The following is a 17,652-nucleotide window of genomic DNA, read 5'->3' as shown; positions in this document are numbered from 1 at the left end:
AATATTTGTATGTCGCAGAATGGGCCGATATCTTCATTATTTCTTCAAAAAAATAATAAATCTATCCGTCCCGGCTAACGAGACGCCCTACCACCAGTAATTAATTACCTACGCAAACTATAATTTTTGCAGGTTTGATTTTTATAAGACGATATTATTCCTTGACCGCGGAGGTAAGTCATGTACAAGCATTAAGTCCGTTTTTCTATTTAAAAAAATCGACACCTGTCTGGGGGATTTGAACACCGGCACAATAGCATCGCTCGGTATGCGCCACAGAACACTATTACTTCTAGCGGTATGCGCGCATCCCTGAGGCCACGACGGCGTCAGGCTCAGTATAAATAAAAAACTATTTATTTATTCTCCTACGCCGAAAGTTCGGTTTTCGTCCCGTTGTACAGGGAAGAAAGTGTAACTTTTCCTCCCTGGGTACTGACAGGTGCGCATGCGCGTTAGTGTCTGCGTCTGCTCTCACGCACCTAAAATTCTCCGCCATTGTTGTGCTCGGGTAATTTGCAATACTGTGTTTAGTGTAAAAGTGAAATAAACAAAAGGCAATAAAATTTTATAGTGAAGTATTAAACAAAGATGAGTTCATCAGACAGTTCTTATTCCATTAGTAGTAGTTTATTTAAAAATTTAAAAACAGTTAATATGTTTTTTTTATGAGTGGGGGGGGGGGGGTTGGTCTCCCCCTTACCCCCGCCAAGGCTTTGCCCCTGGACCCCGGCTCGGTACTGCACGAACTTTCGGCCTGGTAGGAGTACTATTCCCTATCTAAATAAAACTGAATTTATTTATTATAATAATTAATTAAAGGGTAGACTTCACTATAACAATTCACTTCTTCACTTTCTCGAGATGATCCGTGCGTCACTTCGCTTTGAATAGAATTCCCGCCGCCAATTTTTTCTTACCTAAGCTGATGGTCTAGAGCAGTCTTTCCCAAAGTGGGCGATAACGCCCCCTTGTGGGCGCTGCAGGCCTAAGCTGGGGTGGTAAAAGACCCAGAAAAAAATGGGGGCGTTGTGTAGAAGAGGCTTGGGAGGCGATTTGTAATTTCATCTAGGGGGACTCTTAGATAATGACTGAGCTCTCGCTATAGTGGTGTTTAGGTGGGTGAAAAAATGGGGGCGCTCAAAATAATTTATTCTCAAAGTGGGCAGTAGACAAAATAAGTTTGGTAGCCCCTGCTCTAGAGCACGCTTTTGTAGTCGTTTCGACAATACCTACAATTCTGTAGAACAACAAGAAATGTTCTAGACTCGTTTACTTGTGCGGAGAATATTCTTGAACCTTAAAATACTCTTTGATACAACTGGAACACTGAATAAATAGTCACCAGAACAATCAAGTGATGTTCCAGTTGTCTATATCCATTTTTGCTATTCGACGATACATGGCGTTACTCGTACCCTCACAGCAATATATTATTATGTACTTTATAAAATAGTTCGGTGAGTGCAAAGCTCAAATATATTAAGTGTATAGTCTATGTGCAGAAGAGTGCACGGCGTCGTGGGGACTTTTTGGCGGGAACGCGAGGAGTGAAGTTGTGTGATTTGTTTTATTTTGTCTATTTAGTGTTTCTTCGGGTTTAAATGTGTAATAACGGTGATTTATTAACTGTTTAATATCTGTGAAAGTGCACAAATGTGGGAAAATGAATCAAAGCCACTAGACGTAACTTCTCGGGATCCTCCAAAAAGTCCACTGAAAAAATCTCAGTAAACGACCACCATTTTACTGAGATTATATTTCATCCCATATCATCGCATCTCATTTCATCCCAGTTGATCTCAAATTAATCATCTTCATTTTATTTCATTTCAGTCCATATTATCATTTTACATAAAAATAAAATATAAAATAAGATATGACTTAAAAGTCTTAGATACCAGGTCATAAAAACTTTATAAAAAAAAACGGTGTCGTGGAGTTACTATACAAAAGTCAGAACTGCACATTTAATCTTGCGCGGAAAGGTAGATTTTGAGCTCATAAGAATTACGCCGTGGTGCTGTCCAGATTCTTTTTACCACGAAGCAATGCTCTTCAAGTCGGAGCCTGTTTATTTGAGCTGTTGTCCACGGGCTCCAGTACATTGTGGACGAGCGCTAGTCACGTGGCACGTTCACGGCCTACATTATTCAACAAATAAGAAGTGTATAATCGTGATATTCAATTAGAAAGGAAATAAAATAAAACCGGATGTATTAAAATCCTCGTTTTTATTCACGAATATAATCGAAAACAATTATAAACACAAAAAAATTAGAAAATAAGAGTAATAATAGTACAAATAATACAAATGTTAATTAATAAATGTTGTCGGTAGCGTCTCCCTCCGGTTGGAATCAACGAACGCAGCGTTGGACCTGCCGTCATCTTATATTTAGTATAACACAGTTTTCCTTTTATAAAGCCAATTAAATAAATTACGCTACGCTCAGTTATGATCACTAAAGCTCACTAACGCTAAATGAATCACAAAACAAATAAGAACATTAATAATTATCTTTTAATAATATAAAATGCGTATTATCAAGTTTGAGAGTTTCTAACTCCACGTGGAATCAAACGAAACATTATTCCAACAGAATAATTGTTCCGTTAACGGCGGCGGTTGTTGTGTTCGCACGAATACAACAAGTGTACCGGGAGGCTCGTCGGCCTCAACGCGGACCTCAAGGATGCAGGGAGTGAGATTTAGCGGACAGCTTCGAGCGCTACAAGTCGCGGTGCAATGTGGATATCGAATAGTTATTCATTGGTATTTTGTAAAGCACTCCCAGGACCGAGCGCCCCCGGACTACGCCACCAGAAAGAGACGAGAAGAGTTTAATCTCAAATAAAATCGCGTAGAATGTCTGTAGTTAGTACAAGACCCCGTGGAGGCGGCGCGGGGGGTTGGGGGGGCGTGCTGGAAGCGAGCGTGTCCGTATCTCGTTAGTAACGTTAGGATGCGTGCAGCATCCCGCCGGCGCGCTGCGAGTCGCCTGTTTGAAGCAGACGACTCACGTTGTCCCAATTTAGTGTACGCTCTAAGTGGCGGCTGTATCCCGATAATCTAGTCAGAGCGCGGTCGGCCCCAGGTTCCCTGCCCCTTGGGGAGGTCCGCTGGGGTTCGTTGGCCGCGTCGACTCCTCAACTGTTTGTAGGGTTACGTCACGAACACCTCAATAGTTCCGTGTCGCGACAGCAGCAGATGCGCGACGAGTCAATATCGAAGGGGTCCCCGGGCGCTCCGACCGCGGACGCAGCGTTACAGACGCGTTACTTGTGTTGAGTTTGTTTATATTATACAATTTATATATACATTAAATGTTGTTAAATCTTTAATAAAACGAAACAATCAATTTGATTTTTTTTTGTTAAATTTAATTAGACACAAGACGAGCAACGCGTCCGCGCCGGTGTGCGGGCGGGGGGTGGCGGGAGTGGCGCCGCCCCTACCGTCAGCAGCTCAGGAGGTTCGCGGTGCTCTGTGGAAGGCCGCGGCTCCACAGTGCAGATGTGGTGCTCCAGTCGAGATGCTCTGTCCAGTTGTTGTATATGACTGACATATGTATGAGGCCGGGGGCGCCACATCCGAGCGGCGGCGCGTGCTGCCGTCCCCCTCTCGCTGCAGAGGAGCGGCAGCCGAGCGAGAGAGATGGCAGCACCGGTCGGCGAGCGCGTGTTACGTCTGCGTGGCGCGCGTGCGAGTGCGCCGCGTCCTCCGCTACGTCGTTGTCGCGCTGTTGGCGTGTTGTTGTCGGGTGGACTCCTCGCGCTGCTTGCTGATGTACACCTGCGATAACGTTTATTGTATAGAGTACGTGCGGGCTCCAGGGGAGGGGGGAGGGAGGGCGCGTGTGGAAACGTATTGTTAAACTCATAGAAAGCACAAGGCAAACGTCAGATGCGGCCTAAGCCTGCAAGATCGTTGACGTTGACCCTCCCTCGGCAGGGCTAGGGTGCTTCGACCCGGCCTCCTCCACTCCCGCTAGTCCGTAAACCAATTGTTAATTTTTACTAATAACATGGTAACTTTTTTTACGTAGATCAGTAACGTAGGGTACATGATACTAAGTTCTCCAAAGCTGACATCTTTTGTTTATTACTTGCGGCATATAGAAATGCTATTTTGGAATATTTTAAGGTGAATTAGGTCCAACGTGTATTATTAAGAAATATATATATACATAAATATATATATGTGGATGCTTTTTTAAAAACTTAAATTTATTTTATTTCTTTTTCCTTTATTCACTTTCTCGCTCATGTGTGATGTTGATCATGGAAACTTGTTTGGTTTTTGTATACCATTTTAAATATGTTTTGTACTGTTTGTTTTCCAAACAAATGAAGCAAAAAAAAATAAAAAGTTCGTGTAAATTTTCAATGCTGTTCTGTTGCAGTTCACGTAATTTCCAGAACATATATCTTAGTTCAGGCATGTATGAGAGAGCGCGTTGTGTGGTCACCTGCAAGAGGCGGTACTTGCTGACGGAGAGGTGCGTGAGGTGCGGCTGCATGCGCGCCTCGCCCAGCGCGAACGTGAAGGCCACCATGCAGAACACGGCCGCCTTGCGCACCGCGGAGTTCTGGTGGTCCGCCAGCTGGGGAATTAAAAAACTTTACTTCAATATATTTTCCATAATTATCCATAGGTCACTGGTTTAAATCCGGCCCGAAGGACCAAAAAAGGGATGTACGGTTTTTATTTTTTATTGCTTAGATGGGTGGACGAGCTCACGCCCACCTGGTGTTAAGTGGTTACTGGAGCCCATAGACATCTACAACGTAAATGCGCCACCCACCTTGAGATAAGTTCTAAGGTCTCAGTATAGTTACAACGGCTGCCCCACCCTTCAAACCGAAACGCATTACTGCTTCACGGCAGAAATAGGCAGGGTGGTGGTACCTACCCGCGCGGACTCACAAGAGGTCCTACCACCAGTAATTACGCAAATTATAATTTTGCGAGTTTGATTTTTACTACACGACGTTATTCCTTCACCGTGGAAGTCAATCGTGAACATTTGTTGAGTACGTATTTCATTAGAAAAATTGGTACCCGCCTGAGATTCTAACACCGGTGCATCGCTCAACACGAATGCATCGGACGTCTTATCCGTTAAGCCACGACGACTTCAAACATCCACACAACCTTCTGTTGTGTTAATGATAACAACTCCAACACTGATTAATTGTTTATTGATATGTTTACACTGATCGGTGACTATTTATATGATAAAAATAACATTATTCGAGGACGCGACGCCTTGCTGATGGCGGTACACGAACTGACTCGAAAATGAATGACTTTGATGTAAAATGCATCGGTGTGCAATATGATGTGCGCGCCGGCCCGTACAATTACTTTTCTCTCTTGTCTCCGCAGAAACTGCTGAGCGTAACGATTTCAAGTGTGGCACGAGTGCGGGTGGGGCTGGGGTGAGTTCGGTACCTGGCTGACCCCCTCCATGAGTTGCTGCACGATGTCGTCGGTGAGCTCGTGGGGGCGCGCCTTGGCGACCTCTCCGGCGAGCTTGAGGGCGCACAGGGAGGTCGGGTAGCCACGCGTGCGGATCACTGGCTTCAGCAGGGCGAGCACCTGGCGATACAAGATTTCAGATATACATATTTCCAATTTTTTTAGTGTTTAATATAAATGAGTAAGTTAAGTAGTGACAGTCCAAATATTCTATTTCGGTTTCTTGTGTGTTCGAGACAGGTTAGAGCAGTGATGGGCAAACATTTTTAATGGCGGGCCACCAAGTTTAAGAAATTCTAGAGGAGGGCCAGAATTATAAAAAAAATGCATTTTGTATTAAAGCTTTTCAATAAACAAAATATCTTTTACTTTTACGCCTTCTTAGGTGTGTGATATAGATAGGTGAAAAGAATGGTTTTTTTTTTTCAATAAATAAACTAATACCTGTGACACACTGCCGAGATGATTATAATGATGGCAAGTTAATTATGAAATAATTAAAGCTCAAAACACCCCTGACGAATTTGAGCTTTCATTAAAAATTCGAAGATTTTCAATTATAAACGTCATTTTTATTTTACGCGCCAAAATGCTGATTAGAATATTTAGGATGGATGGACTCTCGGCAGGCTGGATTAAATACTTCCGCGGGCTGTACTTTGCCCATCAGTGGGTTAGAGTGTAGTATAGTACGCTACCTGCAGCGCGGGCAGCGCCCTAGCGATGTGCGGCATGCCGGCCTCCACCGCCCGCATCACCTCCTTGTTCAGAGACTCGTAGGCCTGGATGAGCTTCAGTAGGATGAGATCGAAGTACTCTTGCCACTGGGGTCTGGTCTCTGGCCTGCGGCACAACCAGATCAGAACCTTTACGGCTTCGGCGGCTGCTCGCTCGTTCGCCGTCCCCCAGCCTGCAACGATATATTCACGTTAGAGTACGCGGGGGCGGTGCGCCGCTGGGGGGGAGGGGGCGGGTACTGACCGGATGTCTGGTGCGCGTTGGTCGCGTTTTCAGTGTTCTCCTTGTCCCCGGAGTTGTCCTCGATGGAGAGCGCCGCCAGCGCTACACGAACTATGTTCCTGCACATAACCATTTCATATAAGTATGTGAACCGACAGCAGCGAGAGACTGCAGTGGACGTGTGTCCGAGCACTGGGTCGCTGACTCCACACTACTACACTTTTTGGCCAATTTTGATATAATTTAAACATGTGTGCAATTCACACGTGGTAGAAGTGAAACCTTCAAAAATTAAAATACAATTATCCTAAATGTCTCAGTACATATAAATGTAAAATGTTATCATTAGTATTTAACTGTAAATCATCTTTTATAGTATGAGGTAGCGCCCTCTGTGAATTGATATTTTAACTTCACGTATAATCCTAAATTAAAATTCACATCAAGAGGTTTCATACACACATTAATATTAACAAAATTCATAGATGGCACTGTATTAAAAAACACTACACTGAAAACGTTTGTGTTCTATCTCGTTCTCTCGCCGGCTGAATCCTATACATCTATGTGTTTGTATCTCTGTGGACTTATTTTGAGTTTGAAATCACGATTCTAAAGAATTTAGATTTGTAGGCAGCGGCTTGGCTCTGCCCTGGTATTGCTGAAGTCCATGGGCGACGGTAACCACTCACCAATCAGGTGGGCCGTATGCTCGTCTGCCTACAAGAGCAATAAAAAAAAAAATAACAAAAAGAAGTTTCACTTCAATAAGCACAACTCATGCAACTCAGGACACGCTACAGAGATAATCAGAACTACACAAAAACGTTTCAAATTAATTTAGATTTTTGGTTCCTCTACATCTCTATGACTCAATAGAACAGACAAGACTGTATGGGCTTAGATCCCCTTGCCTTTCCCTATATAAGGAAAAATTGTACCAAAAAAAATCTCTATGTCTCAATATATAAACGCTATCAATTGAGCAGACTGACTTGAAGTATTCCTTGGGCTTGGAGCAGTCCCCGTACTTGAGCAGCTCGTGCGCGGCCAGCAGCAGCTGCTCCCAGCGCTCGGGCGGTGACGTCACGGCGTCCAGCGCACACAGAGCCTCCAGCACCGCCTCCTCGCCCAATCCACCTGGAGACACTCCAGCGCTCAGTCCGGCGGTCGTGTAAACGCTTACGGAGCCCAGACAACAATGGAGCTTGGTCCGGGTGAACTTATTCTTTTACTATGTTCGGTCATCCATTTTTTGAGCCCGCAAGTAGTCGTAGCCGACGTGTTAGGGCACTTGGTGCATTTGTACCGAGTGATGCGACTGTACCGGGGTTCGAATCCCGTAGGCGGGCACCAATCCCTCAAATGAAATATGTATTTAACAAATATTCACGAATGAGTTCCACGATGAAGGAATGACTACGCGCAAATTAAATTTTTACGGGTTGCGCAATAACTGATCGGTACTTGTGAGTTCGCAGGAGTAAGTACTACCACCGTGCCTATAACTACCGTGAAGTAGTTATACTTTTTGGTTCGAAGGAAGAGGAGCCGTTGTACTGTTTAAACCTAAACTTTAGAACTCATGTTTCAAGATGGGTGGCGGCACTTACGTTGTTGATGTCTATGGGCTCCGGTAACCACTCCACACCAGGTGGGGTGTGAGCTCGTCCACCCATCTAAGCAATAAAAAAATATTGTAAGACGGGGCAGTTCTCCACGTTATACGAGACTGTGGGGGCGTTGACCCGGCCGCCAGCTGTTTTTAGCACCAATGTCATACAAATTCTAGTTTGGAATCCCCCGAACTGTCGCTGGTCTCGGTCTCCACGGCCCCCGTGTCCCCCAGCGCGGCTCCCACACGGACACCCGTGGGTCCACTCACATTTAGTGATGATGTATCCGTGCTCGTCCACCTCGTAGGGCCTGGCCTTGTCGCGTCCCAGCTGACTGCCGGTGTAGTCCCTGCACATCACAACATTGTGTTAGCAAACTTTGTTTATCAGAACCGTAACGATAATGCCTTTTATGGGCAAGAACACAGACCCTTCCGTAACAATTCACAAAAATAAAGTCTTTTTCACACTGAAATTGAATCTTACACATGATCGAGCAGCTTCCAAACTTTGATAAAAAACTAAAAATGAATTAACATTTTGTGCATGTCTCGTGAAACATTCACACAATAAGACGAGTAGTGAATGAAGTCAGGGTCACACACAGACGGTTGATCATATGGTAATATTTAAGTCTCTTTGCTTTTATTAATTATTGATAATGCTTGTTTAAGATGGCTTAGACCAGCAGTCGGGGAACTGGGGTAAATTACCCCAAATGGGGTAAAATGAAATTTTGGGGGAATAAATAAAACTTTTGTGAATAAAAAGTATATATTGAAGTGAAACTTCCGTTGTGATTTCAAACTTGATGAAAAGAAATGAAATGAAACGATTTTTTTTTTTTTTTTTTTCAATATAATCTGGGGGCTATAATATGAAAGATGCTGAAAAGAAGCGATTTCGTTTTTTTTTGTTCTTCGCCATGGGATAATATTAACTTACACAAAAGTATTTTGGGGTAATAATTAAAAAAGTTCCCCGACCACTGGCCTAGACCGACCGACCCAAGGTATCATGGAGGCCACCACTCACCCGTGTTGCAGTTGGTAGTCGAGCCGGTTGTGTCCCGGGATGGGCGACGATTCTTTAGTGCTGTTCGCCTCTTCGGAACTGTCTGCTGAAGCGGCACGTCCTATTGCCTCTCTGTTTAAGGTTTAAAACTATTATTATATATTCTGTGTTACGGACTCGAATCCTAAAGCCGACGGAACAATAATCAGATTTTTTTTTCCTCCCTATGCTGATAGCCTTGAGATGATTTTTCAGCGTTAACTAGTAGGTGAGCTCACGGGGCTCAAACCTGACGATGTTGCTAACACGAACCCTAGTAAGAGCCATGTTTCGCAGAGTCTACCACTGGATCGGAAACGCGATCCACTGAGAAAATCCGGCGAGAAACTCAGTGGGCATTAATCAGAGCTACAAAGCCAAAGACAAGTAAATACTCACGCATGACCATTAGGCACTCCGTTGTGCCCCTTGTTCCCCAGCGTGAGGTCCGACATCTGACTGATACCGGAGTCTTTACTCGATGTGTAGTTGCCGCACTCCGCTGCAACATTACACAGTGCGTCAGTACGCCACACGCTGCACGCCTGCGCGCGCGATGGATCCCTTACCGTTAGAATGGTGCGCGGTGTAGGAGTGTATCTCCGACGTCGTTTTCCTGATGCGGGAGAGGACGTCCTCGTTGTTGGACGCGGAGCTTGCCGTGCGCAGCGGACTGTCGCTGCCGGCTGGAACGGGCGGACATTAGCTCGCCGATACGTCATCAGAACTGGGTATTTATTCCCATCTAGAACCAGAGGTTGTAAAGACCATATCGAGCTCTGGTATGTTTTGGTCCCCTGTGCCGATAGCCTTGAGAGGCTATTTCAGCTTGTCCTTGACGTGTAGGTGAGCTCACGGGGCTCAAACCGGGAGTGATGCTAACACTGGACCTAACAAAAGCAGTGCTTCGCAGAATCTATCACCGGATCGGAAACGCGTCCCACTGAGAAGATCCGGCGAGAAACTCAGTGGACTGTGTCTATAGGTTAATTCACTTCTCGAGCCCTTTGTCGGAAGCGACGAGGACGGTGACCGAAATTTTTTCCTTAATGTAATAACTAAGCTTTAGAATGTGGTAAGTTTCAAATTTTTTGATGGGTATGAAACAGAAATATTTGATGCAATAAGTGAGAATTTTATAGATTTGGCCTTACTGCTAGATGTTCTTCTGACGTGTTGCTGCACTATACCGTTGACGAATGTCTGCGTTTCCGCTGGTAGCTCGCTCATCAAGGCTGTGAACTATAACATTAAAACATTAGTGAGGCTAGCGCGTCGCCGGGCGGGGTGGTGCTGGAGGAGGAGAGGGGGGGGGGGGGGGTACGTACGTGCGCCGGGCTGCAGTCGTACAGTGCGGCGAGCGCGCGGCGCGCGGCGGTCCGCACGTCGCCCGCGCGGGGGTCGGCCGCCAACGCGCACACCTTGGCCACGCCGCGCCCCGCCACGCCGCCGCCGCCGCCTGCGGACACAGCGCGATGCGTTAGGGGACAGCTGAGGGACTGGGGCGGCGGTGGAGCGCTCGCATACGGACCCTGAAGCGCGAGCGCCAGCGCGCCGGGCGTGCAGTAGTGCAGCGCCAGCTCGGCCAGGAATCGCAGCGCGGCGGCGCGGGTACGCGCGGGGGGAGCCGCGGCGCCGTCCGACAGGAACCTGCGGGAACCGAACCACCAGTGTAGAGACTGCAGAGTGCGGCTGGGGCGCGGGGGCGGGGGACCGGTACCTGAATATGTTGTGTAGCTGCAGCTCAGCGGGGAAGCACTCGTGTATGACGTCTAGTGTCTTCATTATCTTGCTCTGCACCGAGCCGAGGATGTCAGTGCCGAGTTTCATCAGTAGTCTGGAATTAAAACAATAATTAGGCGACAAGTCAAGACGACGTGTTTTTAAGAAGAATTTGCATTAGTTATTCTTCGCAAATTTTATAAAAGCACCTCAGAGCAGCCACAAACTTTTAGAATGACTCCTGGATTGAACTATTTATTTTCATCTCTTAATTCGGTAATACGTTTTTTAGAACAATCTCACATCGCTATCTCTCTACACTCTAGTGGCATTCTGTGGACACCCACCTGAACATGAGCTGGTACAGCCAGTCCTTGAGCTGCTGCCAGTGCACGAGGAGCAGCTCGCAGACGGCGTCCAGCAGCAGGGAGAACACCTTGGTGTGAGCGTCCACGAACATTTTGTTCAACAGCTCCGTGAGGCGCCGCAGCTGCTCGTCCGTCAGCAGGCGCCCGCTGTTGAGGTAGTTCGCCTGGAAGGTGGACGATGTTAGCTCGCGGGGACACCGGCCGACGCTCCTACGACGTGTGACGTCATGGTTCCCAATTTCTTTAGTTAATGTTTTAATATAAGGAGATGTGTTTATTTTTGAGGTAATACGAGGCGGCAGGTTACTCGGCTGACGGTAGACGCTACTCAGACGTTCATACTTATCTTACGTAATGTTAACCCACCGCCGTTCGCAGTGACGACCGCGGACCACAGGCAGCCAGCCTACACGCGTACGCACCTTAACGCGCGGAACACCAACAACGCCTAATTATAATTTCGTGAAGAAAAAAAAAAGAGGATAATATTTACAAGATGCGTGAGTCCATCCTTCCGTTCGGTCCAGTGCGTGGAAGAGCACAGCACGATGATGTCATCGGCCGGCGGAGGAGGAGGGGGGGAGCCCTCCCAGCCGAGGCGCGCCCCGGAGCCCGACCACGACATGCTCTGTAACAGCACACTGGACGTCAGTAGTGACGAGGCCAGAGCAGGCACTTCTTTTTGAAAGCATTCCTATTTGTTTACTGTTTTGTTACGACCCAACAAAATGTGGAATAATATTCTTCAAGCCCGCTAAGAGTTCGCAACAGTGCGGCGTTGTCTCAAGCGTCAGACGGATCGTATCGACTGCTTTGGGTCTTTCGATGCCAGCATCCAGCAGGCTATTAATTAATATAGGTTACTTACATCGTGTCTCCTGTACGAGTCTAGACTCCTCTCGGAACAAACGCTGGAGGCTTCGGAATCGTCGTCCCTTCCTCTCCCGCCCTCGCATGCCGAACTGTCCTCTGGACTCTGTGTTAGAGATATCGTACTAAGGTCAATAGTTTAAAGAAAGAATGCACGCAGCTCCGCACTTGTCCTGCGTCCGTACCCTGAGCGCGGCCTCGGCGTCCCTGGTCTGCTGCAGCAGGCGCAGCGTGTGTGCCGGGGCGCGGCTGGGCGCCGTCCTCTCCATCGACTCCCGCCGTCTCACCCCGCTGCTCGACCTGCCGCTCCTGTACACACTCACTGCTCACTCACTGAACCGTATTGCACGCGATATTGGACAACGGTTATTGTTTTGGCGATAAGAAAGAGCCGCAAGTTGTTTTGGTTTTATAAGCAACTAGCTATACACGTCCGCTTCGCTGGGCATTTAAATTATTATTTCTCACCCCCACAAAGATTCTCATCATTAACGCCCCCGTAACTGGTGTAGGGAGTCCAACATGTATTTTCTACATGGATACCAAGTTTCAAGTCAATCGGATGCACGGTTCAGTAGTTATAACGGAACATCCGTAAAAACCACTATAGATTTATAAAATATATTAGTATAGAAGGGGAATGTATATACCTGGTGGGGCTGGTCTCCCTGGAGCCGGCGAGCGAGCGCGGGATGCCGGAGGGTCGGCGGCGCGCGGCGTGCAGCGAGGCGGGGCCGGGCGCGCGGCCGGACGGGGACGCCGAGCGCGACGTGGCTGCGGACAGACGCTCGGTTAGTGCGCGCGGGGGGAGGGGGGTTGGGGGACGCGGCGGCGCGGACACTCACGCTGCGACTGCGACACGCCGGGCCGGGAGCGCGACCGGCCGGCGCCGCGCTCGGGGCTGGGCGGGACGGCGGCCGCTGCGCCCACCGGAGATCTCTTCGCTCGAGCTACGTACAGATGCAGACATTTAAAATGACAAATTACATTGTCGTGCGACCAAGGCAAGCGAGATAGTTTTGTGTTTAGATTTTTTGTAAATATTCTCTGGTACCGGGCCTGGTGAGGTGAGGGCGCAGGGAGCCCAGAGATACCAGTGCCGAAATGATTATTTTTTGTTATGTAATTCCAGATGTATGTTCACGAGTGCTCGAGTCACATGTATATAATATTTTTAACAAATTACTAACAATTGCAGACTTTTCACGCAGAGCTTCACTTGGTGTTGCACTAAACTACACTCGCAAATTATATTAAAATCATACAGATTGTTCCAGATACCTTGCTGCGCCAGCTCTCCCTCTTCAGGTGAAGCAACGAAACAAAGACATTACACATTTATTTTTCACATATTTACATTTAATAATGTTAAAATGTACAGTTAAAATCATAAGTTCTTCAGGGCGTTCTTGTGGTCTTCAATAAACTGAAAGTGACAGACTTCATGAAGTTCAAGAAACACCTCACTGGAGCTAAGGCGTGTTGCGGGGCGGGTACTCACGCAGGCTGGCGGTGGCGGCGTGCGTGCGCGTGCGGCCCATGTGCGAGTACAGCGCGCGCGCGCGGGCCCGCTGCGCCGCCGCCGCGTCCACCGCCGACACCGACCGCCCGCCGCGCTCCGGGGCTGCGGGGGGAACGGGATATACGTCACGGTGGGGGGCGCGGGGTCGACGCCCGCCGCCCGCCCCCGCGCGGCCGGGGGGCGGGAGGGGGGCGGCGCCGGCTCCTACCTCGCAGGGCGACGGGGATCTGTGTGACCGCGACTCTGTCCTGGGAGGCTCGTCGTCTCCTCAGGGAGTGACTCCTGTTCAAACTTGACACTAAATTCTCAGTGGAAGCTATCATGTAGTTATCATACCCATACAACATCCGATAGTAAGCGTGCAAAGAAAGATAATTCCAATTAGGTTGCATCACTTAGGATACATAATAATATGTAATGATATGTTACGAGTATATTGGATACTCCTGGTGACAACTAACATCAATGCAACGTCAGTTGGCTCTTGACATTGCAGTGATGAAGTTGTATATTCCAGAATAACTAATTCTAATGTATTGTCTGAGCGACAGTCAATGCGGGGGATCGAACGTTGGACTTATGGATGTGTGTTTGTAATGAATAATTCTAAATGAACATTAAATTTAAAATATGAACAAGACATAGGTTTTGATTTATTTATAATTTCATTTTCATTTAATTAACAATTCAATTTCTAATTATACATTGTACAAACCGACACCCATATTTATATATAGACACAATTTGTATCTGAAGTTCATTTTATTTCTTGTGTATTATTTTCACGAGACATTTAGTGTTATTGCAGCAAATGAACTAAAGATGCTCATAATGGCAAAGGTCGAGTGGCACAGTGTGTGGCAGGACGAGCCCGCGCGTGTGTCGGCGGGTGGACAGCGCGCACATTGGGCTCAGGGCGCGAGCTCGTCCGGCGCGGGGGACAGCGGGGAGCACACGTTCCGCACCTGACACGCTGGCCGACGGGCTGCGCGGGCTGCAGGCGGCGGCTCTCCTCTCTGCAACGTCACAACAACCGTCAGCTAGCACAGAGGCACCGCACGACACAACCTCCCTACGCTGATTTAATGGATTCTACTGTATGCCACTTCTGGCAGCTTTTAGAGATCTCATATTTTAGTATTATACTAGCAGACCCGGCTACACGTTGCTGTGGCTAAGGTTTTTGTTTCTAAATACCTCGCGGCTGGCTATGCTAGTACCAAAAATTGACAAAGTAAGAACAATTGGGTTTCACTGTATTGCGTTTACTACGAAATACATTTCACTTATACTGTAGCCTCAGCAACACGTGGTGTTTATGTGAAACGTTGGTATTTTTAAGACAGCGCCATCTATAAGATATTAAGGTCAGACAGTTTTTATAAATGCATGTAAAAACTGATTTAAGGCGCCATCTGTTTTAGACTTATGAAATTTACAATTAATAACAAAAATCAACATAAGAAATCATTTTATTGTTAATTAATAAATATTGTGACCATTAATCGAAATAAAAATAATCCTATCTTTCAAGTTGGATCAAACTGCACACTGTGTGCAAATTTAATTTGAAATCGGTTAAGTAGTTTAAGAGTCCATCGCGGACAAACAACGCGACACGTGTTTTATATATATTAAGATAATAATATACATTTGAGATACCTGCGTAGTGACGTATGAGCCGGCCGCTCTGTTCTAATCTACCCACGGACCCTACGGTGTACGGTATGAGGCCTAAGACCCGGCGCCGGGAGTTCGTTTTCGGTTATCTATTTATCTATAGCTAATTTGTGCTTTATGTAACATCCAAGTTGAAGCGGTGGACTTTTGGCAGGAACGCGAGGAGTGAAGTTGTGTGACTTATTTTATTTTGTCTTCATGTTTAAATGTGTAATAATGGTGGTTTAGTATCTGTGAAAGTTCAAAAGTGTGGGAAAATTAAACAAAGCCGCTTGATGTAACTTCTCGGGATCCTTCAAAAAGTCCACTGAAAAAATCTCAGTAAATGACCACTATTTTACTGAGATTATAATATTTCATCCCATATCATCTTATCTCATTTCATTTAGTTTCATCGCAGTTAATTAATATCAGAAATTAATCATCTTCATTTCATTTCATTTCACTCTATATTATTATTTTTCATAAAAATATGACTATAAATTAAAATAAGACATGACTTAAAGGTCTTAGTTACCAGGTCATAAAATCCCTTTAAAAAAAAAGCTGATGCAGTTGTTTGATTGTCGTGGTCGTGGTGACGTACCCGTGCCGAGTCGCTGTAGTCCGTCGAGGCTGCCGACGTTGCCGACGTTCCTCTCCCGCTCGAGTTGCTTCTGGGCCGCAGCATCCAGCCGCTCGAACAGCAGCTCGGCCTCCGCAGGGAACAGTCGCTGGTAGGACCAGTACGCTCTGGGGACACAACCTCAAGAAATAAATATAAATTTTTTTGTTGTTGCTTAGATGGGTGGACGAGCTCACAGCCCACCTGGAGCCCATAGACATCGACAACGTAAATGCGCCACCCACCTTGAGATATAAGTTCTAAGGTCTCAAGTATAGTTACACCGGCTGCCCCACCCTTCAAACCGAAACGCATTACTGCTTCACGGCAGAAATAGATAGGGTGCTGGTACCCACCCGTGCGGACTCACAAGAGGTCCTACCATCAGTAAACAGATGCACAGATGCCTTTTAATCATGTTGAAACAACATGTCTTTGGCTACAACACTTCGCTCATACATTTAACTAAACTTGTTTTTATAGATTTCAGAACAAAATTCGACTATTTCATTAAAAAAAAACCCTTAAAATAAAAAAGTTTAAGTTGTGACACCAGTGTGTTCGGGTCCACGCCCACTGAGTTTCTCGCCAGATCTTCTCAGTGGGTCGCGTTTCCGATCCGGTGGTAGATTCTGCGAAGCACGGCTCTTGCTAGGGGCAGTGTCAGCAACGTCGTCAGGTTTGAGTCCCGTGAGCTCACCTACTAGTTAAGGCGACGCTGATATAGCCTCTCAAGGCTATCAGATTAAGTAGGAAAAAAAAAATGGGGTCCAACCTTCGTCCGTGGTTCCTGGCGGTGCTGTCGGCGTCCACGCAGGCGACGCGGATGGCGTCTCGGATATTTTGCTGCTGCTTCTCTATGGTCTGAGCCGGCCACTTCTCCAGTATCATGACTAGTACTTCACTGAAAATATTCATTGAATCAATCAGTACTTGAACGTAACCATTTATAATCTATAAATATAAATCTATATATATAAAAATGAATTGCTGTTCGTTAGTCTCGCTAAAACTCGAGAACGGCTGGACCGATTTGGCTAATTTTGGTCTTGAATTATTCGTGTTGGTACAGAGAAAGTTTAAAAGGTAGATAAATATGAAAATGCTCGGAATTAAATAAAAATAACAATTTTATGTATCCCCCGTTTGACGGATTCCTTTTGTTTGTTTTAAGTTTATTTCATACAAAAGTTTATGTCTTTTATTTATCGATTAAGGCACTACGAAGTCTGCCGAGTCAGCTAGTCGGTATATAATTTCCAACAGTTTTATGAAAATTGTTTGAAAAAGAGTTTTGAGTATTATTCCCAGAGCATTAGAAGCATTGCAATATGTGAATTACTAACCTGAGTGTAGAACGTATTTCCTTGGATTTATTTGAAGTTAAATTGGTGAGCAAGACCGGGATGAGCCTCGGTGAGTGTACAAACGATACTATGTACTGCACGCACACGGTGCCCGCCGACGACACCACCTGGTGGACGTCGACATCAAATTATTAACTCCCACAGCCTCCTGTTGCTATTGCCACCACCTTCAGGGATCACTTCAACTCCTGCCTCTTGAACATTGGCATCAAAGCATACACATTCAATGAACACAACATTACATCTCAGCATATCCGCAGACCACAGCTCCGTTTTTTTTCCTACCTATGCTAATAACCTTGAGAGGTTATTTCAGCTTCACCCTAACATGTAGGTGAGCTCACGGGGCTCAAACCGGAGTGTTGCTAACACTGGCCCTAGCAAGAGTAGTGCTTCGCAGAGTCT

At 46.3% G+C, this 17,652-nt stretch overlaps 1 protein-coding gene across 5 annotated transcripts in view; it reads right to left on the bottom strand.

Moving 5' to 3' along the window:
- Nucleotides 1-2,215: 2,215 nt before the first annotated feature.
- The window catches only part of LOC105841715 (CLIP-associating protein), a 42,943-nt gene continuing 27,506 nt past the window's right edge, over nucleotides 2,216-17,652 (bottom strand). For 4 of the 5 annotated variants that reach the window (XM_062673580.1, XM_062673577.1, XM_062673574.1 and 1 more), the window contains 24 exons: nucleotides 17,227-17,354; nucleotides 16,656-16,784; nucleotides 15,863-16,008; nucleotides 14,562-14,612; nucleotides 13,576-13,698; nucleotides 12,920-13,024; nucleotides 12,725-12,848; nucleotides 12,260-12,383; nucleotides 12,073-12,180; nucleotides 11,698-11,832; nucleotides 11,184-11,368; nucleotides 10,835-10,951; nucleotides 10,646-10,764; nucleotides 10,443-10,573; nucleotides 10,269-10,356; nucleotides 9,684-9,800; nucleotides 9,514-9,616; nucleotides 9,097-9,207; nucleotides 8,331-8,410; nucleotides 7,441-7,585; nucleotides 6,467-6,564; nucleotides 6,184-6,395; nucleotides 5,459-5,605; nucleotides 2,216-4,607 (listed from right to left, as the gene is read on the bottom strand). In XM_062673580.1, the coding sequence (XP_062529564.1) occupies nucleotides 4,251-4,607; nucleotides 5,459-5,605; nucleotides 6,184-6,395; nucleotides 6,467-6,564; nucleotides 7,441-7,585; nucleotides 8,331-8,410; nucleotides 9,097-9,207; nucleotides 9,514-9,616; nucleotides 9,684-9,800; nucleotides 10,269-10,356; nucleotides 10,443-10,573; nucleotides 10,646-10,764; nucleotides 10,835-10,951; nucleotides 11,184-11,368; nucleotides 11,698-11,832; nucleotides 12,073-12,180; nucleotides 12,260-12,383; nucleotides 12,725-12,848; nucleotides 12,920-13,024; nucleotides 13,576-13,698; nucleotides 14,562-14,612; nucleotides 15,863-16,008; nucleotides 16,656-16,784; nucleotides 17,227-17,354 (3,183 nt within the window). In that variant the 3' untranslated portion in view covers nucleotides 2,216-4,250. The remainder of the gene's footprint in view (nucleotides 4,608-5,458; nucleotides 5,606-6,183; nucleotides 6,396-6,466; nucleotides 6,565-7,440; nucleotides 7,586-8,330; nucleotides 8,411-9,096; nucleotides 9,208-9,513; nucleotides 9,617-9,683; nucleotides 9,801-10,268; nucleotides 10,357-10,442; nucleotides 10,574-10,645; nucleotides 10,765-10,834; nucleotides 10,952-11,183; nucleotides 11,369-11,697; nucleotides 11,833-12,072; nucleotides 12,181-12,259; nucleotides 12,384-12,724; nucleotides 12,849-12,919; nucleotides 13,025-13,575; nucleotides 13,699-14,561; nucleotides 14,613-15,862; nucleotides 16,009-16,655; nucleotides 16,785-17,226; nucleotides 17,355-17,652) is intronic. The other variant, XM_038017209.2, reaches the window with a different exon arrangement.

The sequence above is a fragment of the Bombyx mori genome, chromosome 2 (assembly GCF_030269925.1).
Source record: "Bombyx mori chromosome 2, ASM3026992v2".
Lineage (NCBI taxonomy): Eukaryota > Metazoa > Arthropoda > Insecta > Lepidoptera > Bombycidae > Bombyx > Bombyx mori.
This window is presented reverse-complemented; position numbering and strand designations above follow the sequence as displayed.